Genomic DNA, 20,561 nt, shown 5'->3' on the forward strand with positions numbered 1-20,561 from the left:
CGTGTGGTGCTCACCCGTATGGCCGGTGACTCGGGGCCTTCTAGTAGCTTCCGCTCCACGACGGCGGTGCTGGTCCCACGCGTGTGACCGTGCCTTCGGGTTTCTGGGCCAGATCACCTGCAATCCCCTGCCGGTCGGTTTCTGCTGCTGGATAGGAGTTAGTCCCCACAGCCTCGGACTCCGGGCCCGGTGATAACTTCTCAGTCAGGGCGAGCTCTGCAGCTGCCAGCCCCTGACTCCTTGTAGCACTGCTCCCACAGAGCTCCTGTTGTTTCCTCCTATGCTGCTTCTCTGTCTCTACTTCTTCTCTACTTCCTAACCCTGCCTCAGCCCTAGGTTTATATAGGGGAAGTTCTTCCCCTCCCAGGACTGGGCAAGAGGTGTGGCATGCATAGGATCCCTGACCAAGAGACCTCCCACCTGCTCTCAGACATAACATTGCTGTTACTGTGGAAACCAGACCCCTGGGGTGCCACATATGGAACCTAATTATATGTCATAAATAGCTCTAGTAAAACAACCCTTTTAAACCCAGTGATTTTCTGTTAACTGTAACTGAAAAGAATTTTCCGCTTTGGTGTACTTTATGTTTGCATGAAACATTTTACACACGTCCGTGTTTCCAGTACGTGTGGTATCCGTATTTTTTTGACAGATGCCACATGTACCCATTATAATCTATGGTGCTGCGCACATGCCTATGCTTTTATACGGACTGTGTGTCCGTACAAAACACATGTAGACATGTCCATTTTTTCCGGCTTACAAGGGGCAATACAAGTCTATGGGTCCGTGAAAAACTCGTACAGCACACAGATGCAAAGTATAGGAGAAGGTTTGTCATTTCTTTCTTTCTTTATCCATACCAGAAAAACACGGATGACACACTGATGGTAAAAACGGACACACTGATGACATACTGATAGAAAACATTGATGACACCGTTACCATTTTTCATGGACATGTGAAGGAGGCCTTCATTTGGTTAGGGAATCTTATTTTCCTATTTGGTATCCTGTGGCTGTAACTTTGATTGTAAATAATTCTACATCATCGGAATTATCATTCTGCATTGGTTCCAGTAAAATGAAGGAGTCACAACAGACCCCATTGTAGTCAATGTGATTGGAGGGGCTTTTCTGGTATTCCATTCATTTTATAGTTCTTTTTCTATGATGGAGCACAACAATGGAATTTAAAAATGGTATTGTGAAAAGAGCACTAGATGACAGCTCTGCTAACTCTGTAATGCGCTGGGGTCCTGGTTTCAAATCCCACCAAGGACATCATCTGCAAGGAGTTTGTATGTTCTCCCCATGTCTGTGGGGGTTTCCCCTCCCATACTCCAAGACATACTGATAGGGAATTTAGGTTGTGGCCCCCGATGAGGATAGTGATGAGAATATCAGCTGTGGTATATGTTGGTGCTGTATAAGCAAATTAAATAAACCAACAAATGATAACATAACATAAGGCAAAGCCTGATCCTGCAAGAAAATCCCTATTTTAGTAAGAAGCAGCACGCTTTTATGATGCTGCCCGCCATACCGCTATCACTCTAATATGGCTGCTACTCGCATGACTAAGCTTACATAAAATCCAACTTTATATAATTGAACTTTCCTGCATAGTTTCCTCAAACAGAACAGTCGCTTCCCTCCTCATCCCCCTCTATCAATTCACACAAATCCTGTGAAAAGCATTCTAACACATACATAGCCTTCCTCCCAGCACACGCAGCAATACACCCACTGACTACACACCCCCTTTCTAATCATTTCCTCCACCACTATTTCTTGTCCATCTCATTCTTATCCTCCTGTGGGTGCCTCTATTACCATTTCCCTTTTTTTATTTTCCACCCCCCCCCCACCCCATTCTTTACATCACCCCTGCTCACACTTTTCACATTCTCTCTCTCTCCTTCTTTAGCAATCCACAACCTTATTACCATGGTGATGTCGCTCTGAGCTCTCTTTCTGAAACTGAAGAGAAGGTAAAAAAGAGAAGAGAATGAGAGAGAGGTAAGAAGAGAGTACCCAGAGGATAGTCAAAGAAAGACTAGAGGAGGTCAGAAGGGCGAGGAACGATGGTGGAAGAGGGACGAGGGTCTTGGAGATCAGAAAGGTGTGGTGGGTAGGGTGTGACGAGGCAAGACAGGTGAACAGGGAAGAGGAAGGACGACTGAAGAGGATGGTTATTCGGAATTGATGAGAAAATGTGTATATGAGGGAGAAACAGGACAGCAGGAGCAACATCTGAGAGGCCCAGATGCTCTCCCCTCTGTCACATTGTGCCTCTCGCATTATAGGATGTATCACACTAATGCTCGTCTTGCTTTATGTCTCCTGTGTGGTTTTTTGTGTCCTGTGCTGTCAGTGTGCACGACTGTGTATGTGGCTGGTATTAATGCAGCAGTGTGGGAAGGTAATTGCGTGGAGCATGCATGTGTGTAGGTGTACAGTATACAGCATCTACGCATATGAATGCACGTCATTGTTCACGGTAAACGTGCGCTTGTGAGTATAGGTATGGGATTTTTGTCATTTTCTTGTCCGCCGATAGAATACCCATTAGATGAGCTGACATACTTGAACAAGATGGCAAAAAAAAAAAGTATTGAGACAAAGGTCAGGAATGTTTGCTTCTTCTGCGCTCTCGGGGACTGAGTGCATCATCATTTTGTGTAATAATTCTTTCCAGAACATGTTATGTTGGTGCTTAGGGTAGATTTATGATTTACCTTACATTGTAGGTTTTACAGTTTACATAAAGAATGAGTCTACAAGTTTTGGTCTGCATTATAGCTTATTATAACCCGGCTGCATTAAAAAAAATCTACTTCAGAGCTTAAATTCCCCAGCATTCCTTGTGAATTAAAGTCTGCATAGAGCTTTTTCTAGAGATTTGTTCTGTGTGAAGTGTAGTCTTTACTAAGTACAATTGTGTCAATACATTATAGGAGATTGGTTAAGTTCCTAGGGATATGTCTGATTGCAAGCTCGCTGACTGTTTCCTAGAATGACCAGCAGGACTGTCTGGACTTAAATAATGACAGTAAGTCAGGATCAATACTGAAGAGGAATGAAATATACTTAGAATTACTCAAGTTTTTAAGTAGTTTTTAGAAATAATTCTGTGTACTGTATTTCAATAACATAAGGCAGAAATATATGTTATAGATAATGAAGTTGATGCATTTTTTGTGATGAGATATCAAGTGCTCACAAGATGTTTCTTCCAGTATACATATATACTCCATGTGTGGGTCACTGAAAATCACAGGTGCAAGTAGCAATACCGCAGGACCACTAGCACCTTTGGAGTGATATTCCATCACTATCATTATCTTAATGCATGCTGTAATAATCCAAGGCACCAGATCCTACTGCAGAAGCTTTTATGGTGAGCTCTAAAATAAAACTCACTTCTTAATACCTGGTGCTTTGGATTCTTGGTACATGAAAGTCACCTGGCAGCTTTCCAGGCAGTATGTATTGTCTACACAGACAAAGCCTTCTTCTTCACAAATAGCATTGACCTAGGAAGAAACTGAGGGCCCCAAGTTATTTGAGGCGGCTCAATGACTATTTTTTTAGTTTCACATAACATTTTTAGACTTGTCACAAAATAATAATATTCACAACTTACTAAGATCAGCCTGTAGTGTCCATCTGAATCCAAAGGTTTGCAGAATGACCAATATAACACAGATCCCTCTTCACCCGATATGTTGGCATTTCCTTCTGAAATACTGTAGGAGTAGGCAATAGTGATGATCGAACGTGCTCAGTTAAGGGGTTAACCGAGCACGCTCGGGGGCTTACCAAGTATCAGCTCGAAAAAGTATGTTCGAGTCGCTGCAGCTGCATGACTCGTGACTGTTATGCAATCCATGCATGTGTCGCGGCTGTTTAACATCCGCAAGACATGCAGCTGCGGCGGCTCGAACATAGTTTTCGAGATGATACTTGGTAAGCCCCCGAGCGTGCTCGGTTAACCCCTTAACCGAGCATGTTCAATTTATCACTAGTAGGCAATGATCTTCAGAGCTTCTTTTATCCCAGGAATCCTTAAGTAGGACTTGTATAACATGGGAAGAAGATGACAGATCCTGGCAGGTGGCTGAGATGATTTTGGATGCTCAGTGCCAGTCAAAGCCATATTTCCAGATTATATACTGTTTAGTGTGTCATTCTGTTTGGATGAGGAATCCTTTATAATTAACTTTTATTTAATGCTCACTGGTGCTTATCATGGCTTGGAATTAGCAGCTTAGAGAATTTAGCATTCATTGACTTCATGAAGGCGAGGGGGGGTGTTTTAGTAATATATGTACAATACAAGATCCATTATGATTCGAAACATTAAGGTCAATGTTGAATAGAAATGTGACCTTCAATAGCACGACCAATTATGTGTAATTGCAGAGATTGTAAGTTCTGCAAGTAGTCTTTGTAGACAGAAAAGGAGCAATGTAACATGATCTGACTAATTGATCATAATATATGTAGTTGCAGGACACTACTAAATTAGTAAATAGGAGAGTTCAAGCTGTCACTATCTATTCCTAAAATCTTAGACTAAGAAAAATAGCATCTATGCAAGATAATCAATGCAATCTGTAGCAGTATGGAGAAGGCTTAGCCTAAGGAACTGTAATCATTTCTAACATATACCGTATTTTTCAGACTATAGCACGCACTTTTTCCCCAAAAAATTTTGGGGGAAAATTGGGGTGCGTCTTATAGACCCAATGTAGCTTACCAGGGGAAGGGGGCAGCGGGAGCGGCAGGAGTCGGATGATACTGCGAGCTATGATGCGGGTCCTGTGCTTGGAGGAGGTGATGTCTGTCCCAGGGAGACAAGATCTAAGTGCCGAGATCTCAATCTGTGCAGGCGCCACCTCCGGCGGCCATTTTGCCGCAGTCCACTGCATAGAGAACATGGAAGTGCGGGGGCTCTGGACTTTCACAAAATGTCGGCGGAGACCCCGCACCGCCGAGAACCGTCAAACATGCCCTCTTACCACCGTGCCACCGAGCACTGCTGAGCAGCCCCTTCTTCCAGCCTGGGATTTGACTCCCAGCATCACCACACAGCGTCTCACCTCCGAACACCTCCTGTGTCCCCACTCCATCGCAGCCGCCGTCCCTCGCCAGTAAGCTGAATTTAGACTGGAAGACGCACCCCCATTTGACCCATTACATTTTTTTCCTTATTTTCCTCCTGAAAATTTGGGGTGAGTCTTATGGTCCGGTTCTTATAGTCTGAAAAATACGGTACCTTTATATCTCAAGCAACTTTCATTTTTTGGAATGGCTCGTTTTGATAGTGAATATTTTTACTCTCTGTAATAAATTTAACAGATTGGAATTTCTTGTGATGCCATATTAACATCAACATATTATATTTTCATTTTGTAATCGCGATTAGCTCAAAAGAAATAGAAAAACATAGGCTTCAAAATGCATGATTTAATGATGTTAATTACAAAGCTGCAATTAACCAAATATGAAAATATGTGTACTTTACTCAAAATCGAATCTACCAATAACACTGGCTAACTAAACCACCCATCTCTATTATCAATCTTTTCCTTTCCTGGCTTCTATACAAGTGCAAAATGTATAGTGTACATGAAAGTTAGGTATTTTCTGTGTCCCCTCTTTTTTATATTGTGCAAAAGTTTTAAGCTGATGTGAGGAAAATGCTGCAAAGTAAGAATGCTTTCAACAATAGATGTGTTAATAGTTTATTTTTATCAACTTACAAAGTTAATGAACAAGAGGAATCTAAATCAAATCAATATTTTGTGTGACCACAGTACACTTGCACACAGTTTTTGAAGGAACTCAGCAGGGAGGTTGTTCCAAACATCTTGGAGAACTAACCACAGATCTGTGTATGTAAAGTTGTGCAAACCTTTCTATCTCTTCATATAATCTCACACAGACTTGATGTTGTTGAGATCAGGGTTCTATGGGGAACTGCTGCAGAATAAATTTGGATCCAATCAAGCACCTTCCTGATGGCCTTACTTGATGGATTAGGGTCTGCCGGTATTTCTTGGCATTGAGGACATCATTGATCCTGACAAAATACCCATCTCCAATACCTGAAATACAGCTCCAATTTTGTTAGGAACCTCCACCATGCTTCACTGTTGCCTGCAGACACTCATTAGTGTACAGCTCTCCAGCACTTCGGCAAACAAACTGTCTTCTGTTACAGCCAAATATTTCAATGTTTTACTCATCAGGCTAGAGCACCTGCTGCCATTTTTCTGCAGCCCGGTTCCTATGTTTTTATGGAGAATTGAGCCACTTGGTCTTTTTTCCATTTCAAAGGTTTGGCTTTAGCAATTCTTCCATGAAGACCACTTCTGGACAGACCTCTTCGAATAGTGAATGGGTGTAGTTGGTCTCACTGGTTGCTGAAAATTCTGCGCTTATAACACTACTGGACATCTTCTGATTTTGAAGAGAAGTAAGCATGATGTGTTTTTATATGCTGCATTAAGTTTCAGTGGACAACTTCTGATTCTGTGGGCCTCAACGATGCCCATTTCTTGGTGTTGTAAATGCTGAGAAATACAATCAGATACTTATCCATCATGCAATACCATTAGATAGACATCTGATTGGCTCCAAATTTATTCTGCAGCAAGACAATGACCCCAAGCATACAGCCAGTCATTAAAGGGGTTCTTCAAGAATGTGATAAAATGGTCTCCATCGCTTAATTGAAACTGCAGCCCACCTTAGTCACGTGGCATGATGGGTTGCAATCTGAAGAAACACTGCTCCCGAGACATGTGTCTCACTGTCAGAGGAACAGGATTGTTAACACACATACTGGTGACCTGCCGAGGTCTGTGACATTGAAAGAATCTGCTTGCTGACTGCGCTCAGAGGTCTGAGGCTAGAGAAAAAAATCCTTTGTGCTCAGTCAGCAAGGCAATTTATTCTCATGTCACAGCCCTGCTCCTGCAGCTCACTGAGGTACATGTGTTACAAACCTGTTCCTCTCACAGTTGAGACACAAGTTTCGGAAGCTGTGTTTCTTCAGACTGCAAATTATATTGACATGTGACTAGCATTGGCTGCAGTTTGAATTATGTGACGAGGGCCATTTTATCATATTCTTGGAGAACCCGTTTAAGAATTCTCTTCAGCAAAAAGAAGAACAATGTTATTCACCAGAGAGTACACTATATTATATTACAAATGGCAGTTGGTAAATATAACTTAACATTAAAATTGAAAGCTCAGTGACTGTAAATTCAGTCATTTTGTTATGACAGAAATAGTTCATAAGAACAGCCATCTTGTGACTGGCAACTCAGGACAGTGTGTGCATAAAGGACACACCCCTATATTCCATGCTTGTGTGTTCCAAGCATGTGTGCACTGATATCCGAATCTCTAATCAGCAGCAACGTCACAGCTTGTGTAATGCTTTAGGACCATTTATTACCCAGATAAGCTTGTATCCAATCCCATAATACATCATATCTATCTATCATACTGTCCTGTTGCAGCCGAGTATCTCATCTCATGATAGCTGTATGCTGCATCGCTGGTGTAACTTATCATGTGTGATATGGAGCCTATGTATCTAAATTTATCATGATATTTTAGAGTCAACTCTTTCCAGCTCGTCTCAACCCGGGATGTGTGATATTGTCTGTTGAGTCTATGGTGTGCATAGACTCACAAGATGCTAGAAATTGGCATAAAAAAGTGCTAATTTTTGCACACACCATTTACACACCATAATTTGTGACATTTTAAACTTTTGACAGCCGCTCACAGCACTTTATAACAAGTAGGTGTAACCTAGCAAACGGAGATGCAGGGTTGCCAACCTTCCAGAAATGTCCATGAAAAAAATTTGCTGAGTCTGAGATTTTTTTTAAAGCTGGAGAACCTCTTCTAAATTATTTTTGACTATCATTATCATCATTTTTCAGTTCGCAGTGAATTCAGTTGATGTCTTAGTATCAGAATTACAAGCTGTAGACATGTATCACTTATAATATTAATGATTTATTGTATTTTCTAATGTGACTAGAAAAAAAAATTGTCTACAAAAAATAAAAAGTTGGCACGCCTGGAGGGCGAGGTCACACCTTACCCAACATATTTAGATAATGCCAGAAAGTGATGTAAACTATACAGCAAATCTTTACCTTCCCATTGCTGACTTAAATTTGTATTTCTGAAGCACATACAGCATGCAATATGCCTAATTTATTAAAAAAACATGCACCTCCTAATAAACTAGGCAGATCTTACGCAAGTTTATTAAGACTGGAAAAAAAGTATTCCATTATTAATAAATCTCCCCTTATGTATCTAACCCTATTATGTGCGATACTTCACTGCTGAATTCCCTCATGAAACAGTCTTCATGACATTGCCAATGTGATCTCGAGGCCAATCTTCAGTTGTCATTGCGTCCTAGAACAAAACAGAATTCTTCTCTGATTAGGATAGACCTCCATTCTAACCTCCATTGCTGTCTTGCTCTGCTCTATGATAGCTTTTAAAAATACTGGCCTGAGGTTAATGGAACAACGATAGCTGGACATGTGGCTCGTGGCCCAATGTTGTGCAAACGCCTTCTGATGATTTGTGTAGACACTGTTTGATGCCTTAGGCTTGGCATGTGTTATCCCCTTTTACTTGCAGTATAGTATTGATGACTAGATGACATTCTTCGAATATGACAAGATCACATTGACAGTGCCATGAAGAGGACTTTCCAACAAAATGTGAAAGTGTCCCAGGAGCAGTTTTTCAATATGACAATAACACATGGTACTCATGCTACCGTGAGCAGCCTGCATGGCCTAAGTGAGCTATGTGTAGTGTCTCCAGACTTGTCTCCAATTGAGCACATCTGGGTCATCATTGGTCAGCAATAGCAAAAGGAGCTGCCAGCAGTAGATCTTGATGATTTGACCAAGTAGATACAGTGTGGCAGAAAATTCATCAAATGACGATTAACAACCTGATAGCAGATATATACCCCAAAAAAACTTGCAGCAGTAATTGCAGCGAAAGGTGGACTTACAAAGTATTGACTCAGGGGAGTTAAATAAAAATATATGGCACAATATATATTTTTAAAATAATTTGAAAACCATGTATGTTCCTTTCCACTTCACAAATACTTGCTATTTTGTGTTGATATTTCACATAAAATACATTTACGTTTGTGGGTGTAATATGACAAAATGTGGAAAAGTTCATGGGCTATGAATAGTGTTGAGCGAGCACTAAAATGCTCGGGTGCTCGAAGCTCGGGCCGAGCTCGCCGTGATACTCGGGTGCTCGACCCGAGCAACGAGCCCAATGTTAGTCTATGGGAGACTCGAGCATTTTTGCGGCGGCTCCCCCGGCAGTCTTTTAAAAGCCTAACAAGTGCCCAAAACGATAGTGACAGTGCTCAAATGACATGGGGACAGCATGGGGATCGCCCCAGGAAGCATTTCTGACCCCCAGGTAACTGCTGTCAACAACGTGGTCAGAGGTATTAAGCCACTTTTACAGGCTCAAAATAAAACGTTCAAAAACGAAAGTGAAAGTGCTTTCCTGTGAAATATGTTAAGGATAGTGTTGAGCGATACCTTCCGATATCAGGAAATATCGTATCGGATTGGATCGGACCGATACCCAAAAAGTATCGGATATCGCCGATTCCGATACCGGAAACCAATGCAAGTCAATGGGACACAAATATCGGAATGAAAATAAACCCTTTCTTTCCTTGTAGGTTAATTCTACATGAAGTAAAACAACTAAGAATAATGTAGAATGTATTACTTGAAAAGCCGGCAATTCATCAGCGGCATACACCGGTACCCAACAATTTATAACAGAAAGAATAGAGCTTCACACATAGATTAGATAGATAGAAACATGTCAGTCACATATATATGAAGTACAGTGACAGTGTTGCTTACTGTAATTGTCATTTAGTGTAAAGGATTTATTTAAAAAAATAATTGTGTTTTCATGCACTGTCTCTTTAAAAAAGCCGGCCGGCAATTCAGCTGCGGTACCCGACAATTTATAACAGACAGAATAGAGCTTCACACATAGATTAGATAGATAGAAACATGTCAGTCACATATATATGAAGTACAGTGACAGTGTTGCTTACTGTACTTGTCATTTAGTGTAAAGGATTTATTTAAAAATATAATAGTGTTTTCATGCACCGTCTCTTTAAAAAAGCCGGCCGGCAATTCAGCATCTGTACCCGACAATTTAGAATAGAAGGAATAGAGAATCATACATAGATTAGATAGATAGAAACATGTCAGTCACATATATATGAAGTACAGTGACAGTGTTGATTACTGTACTTGTCATTTAGTGTTAAAATAAAGGATTTATTTAAAAAAAAATTGGCGTGGGGTTCTCCATAATTTTAGTCTCTAGCGGAGGTTAAGCAGACGGCTGGGGCAGATGTTTGAAGCCTGGGAAGGGGGTAATACCCACGGAGCTCCCCAGGCTACTAATATCAGCCCCCAGCTGAATACCTAGCCTTTACTAGCTATTAAAATGGGGGACCCCCTCAAAAAAATGACGTGGGGTCCCCCCTAATTTAATAGCTAGCAAAGGCTAGGCAGACAGCTGGGGGCTGATATTAATAGCCCAGGAAGGGTGCCATGAATATTGGCCCCCTCCCAGGCTAGAAACACCAGCCGTCAGCCGCCCCAGAAATGGCGCATCCATAGGATGCGCCAATTCTGGCACTTAGCCTTGCTCTTCCCACTGCCCTGTAGCGGTGGCAGTGGGGTAATAGAGTTGGGGTTGATGTCAGCTTATAATGCCAGCTGACATCAAGCCCAGGTTAGTAATGGAGAGGCGTCTATAAGACACCCCCATTACTAACCCCATAGTCAAAGTTAAAAAAAAACAAAACACAAACACCCAGAATAAAGTCCTTTAATTGAAATAAACACACAATTCTTTATTGTTCTAAATTAAACTCTACTTACCATCACGCCCATTCCAGCTGAAGCCAACGATCTCCTGCAATAAAAGAAAAATAATAAAGCAACCTCATCCTTACCTTTCCATGGTTCCCAGGGCAGCTTCAGCTCTGCTACATCGAGATGACAGGCTGGAACGCAGCAGAACGCTGCCATCCAGCCTGTCATCCCGCAGACACTGAGAAGCGCAGGCATGCTTGCGCTCCTCAGTGTCTCTCTGTGACGGCATCCAGATGAGCCGAGTTCATGTCCAATGAACTCAGCTCACCTCATGCACGTCACTGACAGCGTGGGAGAATTCTCCTGCACTCAGCGCTTCAGCGTGAGAATTTTCCCACACTGTCAGTGACGTGCATGAGGTGAGCTGAGTTCATTGGACATGACCTCACCTCATTCACGTCACTGACAGCGTGGGAAAATTCTCACGCTGAAGCGCTGAGTGCAGGAGAATTTTCCCACGCTGTCAGTGACGTGCATGAGGTGAGCCGAGTTCATTGGACATGACCTCGGCTCATCTTTATGCCGTCACAGAGAGACACTGAGGAGCACAAGCATGCCTGCGCTTCTCAGTGTCTGCGGGATGACAGGCTGGATGGCAGCGTTCTGCTGCGGTCCAGCCTGTCATCTCGATGTAGCAGAGCTGAAGCTGTCGTGGGAGCCATGGAAAGGTAAGGATGAGGTTGCTTTATTATTTTTCTTTTATTGCAGCAGATCGTTGGCTTCAGCTGGAATGGGCGTGATGGTAAGTATAGTTTAATTTAGAACAATAAAGAATTGTGTGTTTATTTCAATTAAAGGACTTTTTTCTGGGTGTTGTGTTTTTTTTAAATACTTTACTAGAAATTCATGGTGGTCATGTCTAATATTGGCGTGACCCCATGAATTTCGGGCTTAGGGCCAGCTGATAATGCCAAGCTGGCCTTAACCCCTTTATTACCCAGTGAGCCACCGCACCAGGGCCCTGGATGAGTTGGGTACAGCGCCAGAAGATGGCGCTTCTATGAACGCGCCATTTTCCGGGGTGGCTGCGGACTGCAATTTGCAGCGGGTGGGGCCCAGAAAGCTTGGGCCTCCCTGCGCTGCGGATTCCAGCCCCCAGCTGCCTAGTTGTACCTGGCTGGACACAAAAATAGGGCGAAGCCCCACGTATTTTTTTTTTTAAATTATTTCATGAAATTCATGAAATAATTAAGAAAAAAAAGGCTTCCCTATATTGTTGTGTCCAACCAGGTACAAATAGGCAGCTGGTGGTTGGGGGCAGCCCGTTCCTGCCTGCTGTACCTGGCTGGACACAAATATAGGGCGAAGCCCCACGTCAATTTTTTTTTAATTATTTCATGAATTTCCTGAAATAATTAAAAAAAAATTGACGTGGGGCTTCGCACTATATTTGTGTCCAGCCAGGTACAGCAGGCAGGAATGGGCTGCGCCCAACCACCAGCTGCCTATTTGTACCTGGCCGGACACAACAATATAGGGAAGCCCTTTTTTTCTTTATTATTTCATGAATTTCATGAAATAATTTAAAAAAAAAATACGTGGGGCTTCTCCCTATTTGTGTGTCCTGCCAGGTACAACTAGGCAGCTGGGGGATGGAATCTGCAGCGCAGGGAGGCCCAAGCTTTCTGCCCCCCCCCCCGGTGCAAATTGCAGTCCGCAGCCACCCCGGACAATGGCGCGTTCATAGAAGCTGGATGCTGTACCTGGCTGGCATACAAAAATATGGCAAATCCCACGTCAAAATTTTTGGGAAAAATTAATTAAAAAATAAATAATAATTTAGGGACTGCATCTTTATTAACTCCTCAAATGTCATTTAGTGTTAAAATAAAGGATTTATTTTAAAAAAAATTGGCGTGGGATCCCCCATAATTTTAGGCTCTAGCGGAGGTTAAGCAGACGGCTGGGGCAGATGTTTGAAGCCTGGGAAGTGGGTAATACCCACGGAGCTTCCCAGACTACTAATATCAGCCCCCAGCTGAATACCTAGCCTTTACTAGGTATTAAAATGGGGGACCCCCCCCAAAAAATGACGTGGGGTACCCCCTATTTAATAGCTAGCAAAGGCTAGGCAGACAGCTGGGGGCTGATATTAATAGCCCAGGAAGGGTGCCATGAATATTGGCCCACTCCCAGGCTAGAAACACCAGCCGTCAGCCGCCCCAGAAATGGCGCATCCATAGGATGCGCCAATTCTGGCGCTTAGCCTCGCTCTTCCACGCTGCCCTGGTGCGGTGGCAGGGGGTAATAGGGTTGGGGTTCATGTCAGCGCCAGCTGCCATGAAGCCCAGGTTAGTAATGATGGGCGTCTATAAGACACCCCCATTACTAACCTACAAAGTGTTAAAAAGAAAAAACACACTACACCCAGAAAAAAATAATTTATTTGAAATAAAACACACAATTTTATTTAATTCTTAGTTTACTAAAAAAAATAGTTACCTGTCCACGTTCCTGCGCTGATCTCCCATGCACAGCTGTCACATCAGGAGATGGTGACAGCTGTGCATGGCTGCTGTAAGCTCACACTGCCGGGAACACGTCCGCTCCCAGCAGCGGGAGCCACTGACTGAGGTCACCGGAGTGCATTCAGGCAGCGCAACTCCGGAGACCTCCTTTACGGCACTGCTGTACCGTGGGAATTTCTCACGATACAGCAGGGCCGTAAAGGAGCTAACCAGAGCAGCGCTGCCTGAACTCCGGCGAACCCGCTTATGCAATGACGGGGCTGCTTTACGGCCCCATCATTCTAGCGGCGGCAGCGGTTCAGAGCGGTCACATTCTATGTGGCTGCTCTAAACTGGAGATCTTCGTGGGACACTCGTGGACTACTACGGAGGGGTAAGGATAAGGTTGTGGTTTATTATTTTATATTTTATTACAGGAGATCGATGGCTTCGGGGAATTAGGTGTCTAGGTGAGTATAGGTGTAGTTTTTTTTTTTTTTACTTTATTTTAGGTGGCGATCGGCAGGGACAGGTAATGTATGAACTAATTTATTGTAGGCAACCACTGGCCACCAATGACATGTATTTAAAATTTATTGGGGACACAGTAGGGCAATTTAAATAGCAGGATCAGGCTGATGGGAACTACTGCTCCCATTGAGCTGATCCTGCTGGCACGAGTGGACCGGGGACAGACATCGGCCTATGTCTGCCTGCACGCACACACCCGCAGACATCGCACAGACACCGCACACACTCGCAGACATCGCACAGACACCGCAGACATCGCACAGACACCGTGCACACCCGCAGACATCGCACATACACCGCACACACCCGCAGACATCGCACAGACACCGCACACACCCGCAGACATCGCGCAGACACACGCACAGACACCGCACACATCGCACAGACACCGCACACACTCGCAGACACCCACACACACCAATCATGATGGGCTGATCGTCTGGGAGGTGACGCTGTGCGGCCAGCCAATCACTGTAATGCCCACAAACAACATGGCTGCGGCATTACAGTGACTGGCTGGCAATCCCTGCATGTTCATTGGCTCTGTAAAGAGCACCAAACATGCAGGGCGGAGACCCGAGCTCCCGCCCGAGTAACCCGGAAATGCTCGGTGCTCGCCGAACATCCCGAGTAGCGTGATGCTCGGGCGAGTACCGAGCAGTGTCGAGCATGTTCGCTCAACACTAGCTATGAATTCTTTTTCAAGGCACTATATTGCAATTGAAATAGCAAGCTCCATCCATCCTTCTTCTGACATTGGCAGTCAGGGAAATTAATTGGGCCATTGACTGTAAACAAGATTAGTTATTTTGCACACCGAAAAAAGTAATTTTCCTAGCAAATTCATTCAAGCTCATGTTGCAAAAATGAGTACACCTCATTTAAAGTCTTAGGATCAAAGCCTAAGTTTAGACTACAAAATTCTAGGTAACAAGAATTTAACCACAGGTAAGTCTAATAATTATGCATTAAACAGGTATACAGCAGACAGTTGATTATAAAAGGGTTTTACATAACAAAGAAAACTCCTTCCCATTTCATGCTGTCAGCAATACAACCAAATGGAAGAGAAAAGTCACGAGACCTGGGAAAGAAAATAATTTCTTCACACAAGAAATGTGAAGGCCACAAGAAGATCAGCAAAGCTTTATTTATCAGTTAGAATACTGTAGTAAAAGTGGTACAAAAAAATTACAAAGATGGAACTGCAACTATTTCACAGAGACATCCAGGTCGACCACAGAAGTTAACACCTAAACAGGGGAGGCTTTTTGAGTAGAAAATTGACATGCAAGTTCACTGCAGTTAGTTAAAAAAGTAGGAAGCCAAATCAGGATGAGTGTTTCCTGTGACACAATATGGCGTACACTGCAGAGTACTGGCAAGAATGGGTGTCGTCCATGAAAGAAGCCTCTCCTAAAACCTATGCACAAAATAGGCCGCTTACAATTTGCAAGGGCCATGCTGAAAATAATGAAGACTACTTTGACGCTATACTCTGGAGTGATAAGACCAAGTTAAATGTTTTTGGAACTGATGGCTTCAAAACTGTATGGCATTGCAAAGGGGAGGGGTACATAGGAAAATGCATGGTGCCTACAGATAAACATGGTGGTGGCAGTGTCCTTTTGTGGGGCTGCATGAGTGCTGCTGTTTTCGGTGACCTTCATTTCGTTGATGGTGTCAGGAATTCACAGATGTACTGATCTATATTAAAAGAGAAAATGCTACCATCACTCCGTGTCCTTGGTAGACGTGCACTTTTCCAACATGACAATGACGCGCCCCTGGGCCTGTGTCGCGCTGCGTTGCGCACGCGGGAGCTTACCCGGAGCCGGATCTCTTGAGGGTTGTAGTCTCGTGGCGGTGACCCGGTCCGTGCCCAGGGAGTCAAACTGAGCGGCGATGTAACAGCGGTAGATGCAGGACGACTACGCCACCCGTTGAATGCAGCTATGGAGCTGCCGCTGCAGGACAGTCCGCTGAGGCCGGTGGATGGATGGTGCAGCGTAGATGGTATAACCCCCAACGGGAGGGGTATGGCCTCAGGGCAGCAGATGTGGATGATGGGGGTAGCAGGAACCACTCAGAGACGGTGCGGTGTAATTCAGGGTCTTTACTGGTAACAACGATAGACCCTCCCGGAGTACTTGCTAGTGAACGGGGCCTGGTCAGTCCTTGAGCAGATGGGATCTCCCCTGGCCAGGCCGAGTTGTAGGCCTCCCAAACTGACTGTACTCTTCTGGCTACCTTGCTAGAAGCGGATATAAGTAGCCCACGTCCCTGAGTGTACCGTGTGGTGCTCACCCGTATGGCCGGTGACTCGGGGCCTTCTAATGGCTTCCGCTCCACGATGGCGGTGCTGGTCCCACGCGTGTGACCGTGCCTTCGGGTTTCTGGGCCTGAGGACCTGAAATCCCCTGCCGGTCAGATTCTGCTGCTGGGTAAGAGTTAGTCCCCACAGCCTCGGACGCCGGGTCCGGTAAGAAAGCTTCTCAGTCAGGGCGAGCTCTGCAGCTGCCAGCCCCTGACTCGTAGTAATATTGCTCCCAATGAGCTTCTGCTGTTTCTTCCTATGCTGCTTCTCTGTCTCTACTCTCCTTGACTGACTAACCCTGCCTCAGCCCAGGGTTTATACAGGGGAAGTTCTTCCCCTCCCAAGACTGGGCAGGAGGTGTGGCATGCACAGGATCCCTGACCAAAGGACCTCCCACCTGCTCTCAGTCATAACATTACATTACTGTGGAAAACCAGACCCCTGGGGTGCCACAACAACAATCCAGAACACACATCTGTTGCAGAACAGAGTAAAAGTGATTCAGTGGCCAAGTATGTATCCTGATCTGAACCCAATCAAACACCTATGGGGAATTTTGAAGAGACAAGTTGAGCATCACTCTCCATCCAGATGTTGCAATATGTCACCAACTTATTCATTCCATGCCTGGAAAACTTGGTGCTGTCCTTAAAAATCATGTTGGTCATACAAAATGCTAGATTTATTAGTTTTTGTTGTGGAGTGTATTCATCAACCTACTTGAGTAAAACCAAAGATTTTGTAATGAAAGTTATATCATTAACCTTACTTTCATGTTATGGGTTAAAAAATGTTCTATGAAACGTGGTCTTGTCAAAATTTTGGAAATATTTCTTGTGTTTATTGAAACATTGATTAAAATCTTACTTTTCAATGGGGGTGTACTTATTTATGCTTAGCTCAGCGTAAATGAGTACACTCCTTTGAAAAATAAGATTTAAATCAATATCTCACTGAACATAAGCACAATTTCAAAAATTTTGACAAGACTGGGGGGGTGTACTCATTTATGCTTAGTACTGTATGTATATACAGTATATATACAGTTGAAACCAGAAGTTTACATACATTATATAAAAAGACACATATGCATGTTTTCTCAATATTTGACATGAAATCAGAATAAACCTTTCCTGTTTTAGGTCAATTAGGATTACCATAATTTTTAATATTTGCCAAATGCCAGAATAATGAGAGAGAGAATGTTTTAATGCATTTTTATTCCTTATTGCAAAGTCAAAAGTTTACATACATTTAGATTACTATGCCTTTAAACAATTCTGGACTGCCCAGATGATGATGTCATGTGTTTGGAAGCTTCTGTTTTTTTTGGCAACATCTGAGTTAATTAGAGACATACCTGTGGATGTATTTTAATGCACACCTGAAACATACTGCTTCTTTGTGTAGCATCATGGGAAAGTATAAAGAAATCAGCCAAGATATCAGGAGGAGAATTGTGGACAAGTCTGGCTCATACTTGGGTACAATTTCAAGATACCTGACGGTGCCTCGTTCATCTGTACGAACAATTATACGCAAGTACAAACAAGATGGGAATGTCCAGCCATCATACTGCTCCGGAAGGAGACGGGTTCTGTGTCCCAGAAATGAACATGCTTTGGTCCGACATGTACATATCAACCCAAGGACAAAAGCAAAAGACCTTGTGAAGATGATGGTGGAAGCTGGTAAGATAGTGTCAATAACCACAGTGAAACCAGTGTATCAACATTGGCTGAAAGGCCACTCTGCTAGGAAGAAGACAACATAAAAAAGCAAGATTAGTGTTTGAAAATGCACACAGGAACAAAGACCTTAATTTTTAAAGACATGCCCTGTGGTCTGATGAAACTAAAATGGAACTTTTTGGGCATAATGACTATTGTTACGTTTGGACGAAAAAGGGAGAAGCTTGGAAGCCTAAGAACACCATCCCAACTGTGAAACACGAGGGTGGCAGCATCATGTGGGGTTGTTTTGCTGCAAGAGGGACTGGTGCACTTCACAAAATTGATGGCATCATGAGAAAAGAAGATTATGTGGGCATACTGAAGCAACATCTCAAGAGTCAAGACATCAGCAAGAAAGTTAAAGCTTGGGCGGAAATGGGTCTTCCAAATGGACAATGACCCGAAGCATACTGCCAAAATGGTAACAAAGTGGCTTAAGGATAACAAAGTCAATGTTTTGGAGTGGCCATCACAAAGCCCTGTTCTCAATCCTATTGAAAATTCATGGGCAAAGGTGAAAAGGCAGGTGCGAGCAAGGCGACCTACAAACCTGGATCAGTTACACCAGTTTTGTCAGGAGGAATGGGCCTAAATTCCTACCAACTATTGTGAGAAGCTTGTAGAAAGATATCACAAACGTTTGACCAAAGTCATTCAGTTTAAGGGCAATGGTACCAAATACTAATGAAATGTATGTAAACTTTTGACTTTGCAGTAAGTAATAAATATGCCTTAAAACATTCTTTCTCTCATTATTCTGGCATTTGGCAAGTATTAAAAATTATGGTAATTCTAATTGACCTAAAACGGGAAAGGTTATTCTGATTTCATGTCAGATATTGAGAAAAACATTCATATGTGTCTTTTTATATAGTGTACGTAAACTTCTGGTTTCAACTGTATAGATATATATATATATATATATATATATATATATCTATATATATATATATATATATATATACATACATATATACATAAATACAGTTATATATACATATATACAGTTGAAACCAGAAGTTTACATACACTATATAAAAAACACATATGAATGTTTTTCTCAATATCTGACAGAATAAACCTTTCCCGTTTTAGGTCAAATATACATAGATATATATAATATAACGGGAGATGCGTGTCTCTGTCTGAAGCCTTTATAGACTGGGCATGCGCGACGCGCAGTCTGGCTCCAGACAGAAACACGCATCCAGCCGTTACAGGTAAGAGGAGTGTATGGCGCCGAGATCGCGGTATGCGTAGACACTGAACGAATACCGCGATCTCCGGCGCCATACTTACCTGACCGGGAGGAGCGTTGCCGCGGCGCCTCTCTTCACCGGAGACTGGGGCATGAGTGAGGCATCGGATCGGCGCATGCGCATAGCGCTATCCGGCGCCATTTTACTGAAGACACATTTGCAGTGTGTCTTCAGCAAAATGGCGCCGGACAGCGCGGTATGGGCACGCGCGTACTCCGGCGCCACACTCCTCCCCCGGCCTCTGGCAGAACAGGACACCGCAGCCCTGGAGCACAGGGAAGAAAGGTGAGTATAAGTGTTTATTTTTTTGTATGTGTGTATAGTGTGAAAGGAATGAGGAGGACACACATACCAGGATTGGGGGGTGAGGGAGCCACACATACCAGGTAGGGGGGGTGAGGGGACCATGCATACCAGGATTGGGGGGTGAGGGGACCATGCATACCAGGATGAAGGGTACCACACATACCATCATTGGGGGTATGAAGGGACCATGCATGCCAGGATTGGGGAGTGAGGGGACCATGCATACCAGGATTGGGGGGTAAGGGGTGCCATGCATACCAGAATAGGGATGAGGGGTACCATACATACCAGAATAGGGATGAGAGGTACCATACATACCAGGATGGGGATGAGGGAGCCATGCATACCAGGATTGGGGATGAGGGGTGCCATGCATACCAGGATTGGGGATGAGGGGTGCCATGCATACCAGGTTCGATGATGAGGGGTGCCATGCATACCAGGATTCGGGATGAGGGGTACCATGCATACCAGGATTGGGGCTGAGGGGTGTCATGCATACCAGGATTGTGGATGAGGGGTGCCATGCACGCCAGGATTGGGGATGAGGGGTGTCATGCATACCAGGATTGGGGATGAGGGGTGGCATGCATACCAGGATTGGGGATGAGGAGTGCCATGCATACCAGGATTGGGGATGAGGGGTGCCATGCATACCAGGATTGGGGATGAGGGGTGACATGCATATCAGGATTGGGGATAAGGGGTGTCATGCATACCGGGATTTTGGATGAGGGGTGCTATGCATACTGGGATTGGGGATGAGGGGTGCCATGCATACTGGGATTGGGGATGAGGGATGCCATGCATACCGGGATTGGGGATGAGGAGTGCCATGCATACTGGGATTGGGGATGAGGGGTGCCATGCATACCGGGATTGGGGATGAGGGGTGCCATGCATACCAAGATTCAGATGACAGGCCATGCATACCAGGATTCGGATGACGGGCCATGC

General features: G+C 43.9%; 1 protein-coding gene across 8 annotated transcripts in view; it reads left to right on the forward strand.

Moving 5' to 3' along the window:
* SHANK3 (SH3 and multiple ankyrin repeat domains 3) overlaps positions 1–20,561 on the forward strand; it is a 422,681-nt gene that overhangs the window by 17,907 nt on the left and 384,213 nt on the right. For 2 of the 8 annotated variants that reach the window (XM_073652621.1, XM_073652622.1), the window contains exon 1: positions 1,889–2,024. The exons of 3 other annotated variants lie outside the window; for them this stretch is intronic. In XM_073652621.1, the coding sequence (XP_073508722.1) occupies positions 2,014–2,024 (11 nt within the window). In that variant the 5' untranslated portion in view covers positions 1,889–2,013. Of the gene's footprint in view, positions 1–1,886; positions 2,025–20,561 lie in introns of those variants that run through there. 3 more of the 8 variants (XM_073652623.1, XM_073652624.1, XM_073652617.1) reach the window with 2 other exon arrangements.

Source organism: Phyllobates terribilis, unplaced genomic scaffold, assembly GCF_046119375.1.
Source record: "Phyllobates terribilis strain yellow unplaced genomic scaffold, ASM4611937v1 Scaffold_11__3_contigs__length_659146591, whole genome shotgun sequence".
NCBI lineage: Eukaryota > Metazoa > Chordata > Amphibia > Anura > Dendrobatidae > Phyllobates > Phyllobates terribilis.